The following is a 1,479-nucleotide window of genomic DNA, read 5'->3' as shown; positions in this document are numbered from 1 at the left end:
TATTATTAAGATTCATCCGGTAACGTTATTATTTGAATATAGTTAATAACCTGATAAAAAGTTGATAGCGTTATTAAGATTTATCGGTATTATGATCGGATCTCAATAATCTCTCAAAATTATAAGGATGGTTATTAAGATACGAATATGGCACAGCTATACTGGTGCTCAATAATAAATTTTTGACTTTTGCATGTACGGATTTTTGTACGGATTTTTGTTGCCAAAGTACGGATTTTTACGGATTTTTTTAATCAATTTTGACTGTTTGTACGTATTTTCCTGTTTGCAGATCTGGTCACCTTAGAACTGCTGATGTTCGAACATTCATGATTCACTTTTGCGTGTTTGCTGTTTTATGTTTCGTTTCGGAATGTTTATTCGTGTATTTCCATTTTATTCTCACAGCCTCATATGTGTTTCATATAGCCATCCTTTGAGTTGGTGATTAACTTTTGACCTGTTATTACTTTATGATGGAAACTTCCTTTTGTGTCAATGTATTCAAGAAAACCAGTATCGTTTTTCATGTCTATCGGTCTCTAGGAGAAAAAACGTTGGTTGGGTATGATATACTTTCTGTGTACCATACACATTGTACGAATAAATGATACAATTCTGGATTGAACTATAATTTTTTACTTACCTTTCAAAAGCAGAACGAAATTTTTCTTGTCGTCACTTCCTTTTGGATACTCCCAATCCATATCAAGACCATCAAAACCACGCTTTCGAAGGAAGTTAATTGCTGAATAGATAAAAGTCTGTCGTGCATACCGCGATGTAGCCATTTCTTTGAATTTCTGTGTTCCAAATGACCAGCCACCAATAGCCAGAAGGACTTTCAACTTTGGATTAATTTTCTTCAAGCCGATTACTTTTTCATAGTAACCAGGAACGCCATCTTTTGATTCGTCATTGCTCTCAAATGAACTCAACCGACCTTTTTTCAACCATCCAAATGCGTAAATGATGTGTGTGCATAAATCGGCTGGAATATCTTCTGGCACAAACTTGCCTATTTTGGTACGATATTGAGACCAGTTTGTGTAGTAGCATACAATCTATTCAGAACAAAAAAAAAACATATGTATAATTTTTCTGAGAAACTTGATTTTTTCTTGCATAAATAGACAAAGGAGACCTCAAGTGGTTTGAAGCTTTTTTGACCATATGTCCTTTCTTCTATACAGGGAGTGGACACAACTCATTTCATTTTATTCAACACCGCCAATGACTGGCTGAATTTGGTTTTGTACAATATAAGCAGAGCTAACCAAAATATTTACGAAAAATCCTGAAATATTTATTTAATATAAATGGCTCACAGATTTGGAGCCCATACACCGCTGAAAAGATTGCTCGAGTTGAGTCCGTTCAAAAGCAATTTTTATTATTTGCACTGCGTAAAATGAAATGGTCCCATGGATTTAAGTTGCCACCATACGAATGTCGATTGCTGGAATTGCAAATGATTAC

General features: G+C 34.6%; 1 protein-coding gene across 1 annotated transcript; it reads right to left on the bottom strand.

Moving 5' to 3' along the window:
• Positions 1-532: 532 nt before the first annotated feature.
• Positions 533-1,088, bottom strand: LOC129572065 (chitotriosidase-1-like). Its single transcript, XM_055451972.1, is given in 2 exon segments — positions 533-579; positions 647-1,088. Coding segments are annotated over 2 exon segments (489 nt in total).
• Between the last annotated feature and the right edge of the window lie 391 nt (positions 1,089-1,479).

This window comes from Sitodiplosis mosellana, unplaced genomic scaffold (genome assembly GCF_009176505.1).
Source record: "Sitodiplosis mosellana isolate CC-2019 unplaced genomic scaffold, AAFC_SMos_1.0 Smas_scaffold_4070, whole genome shotgun sequence".
NCBI classification, from domain to species: Eukaryota; Metazoa; Arthropoda; class Insecta; order Diptera; family Cecidomyiidae; genus Sitodiplosis; species Sitodiplosis mosellana.
The sequence above is the reverse complement of the archived record's forward strand: the minus strand, read 5'-3'. Positions and strand labels throughout refer to the sequence as shown.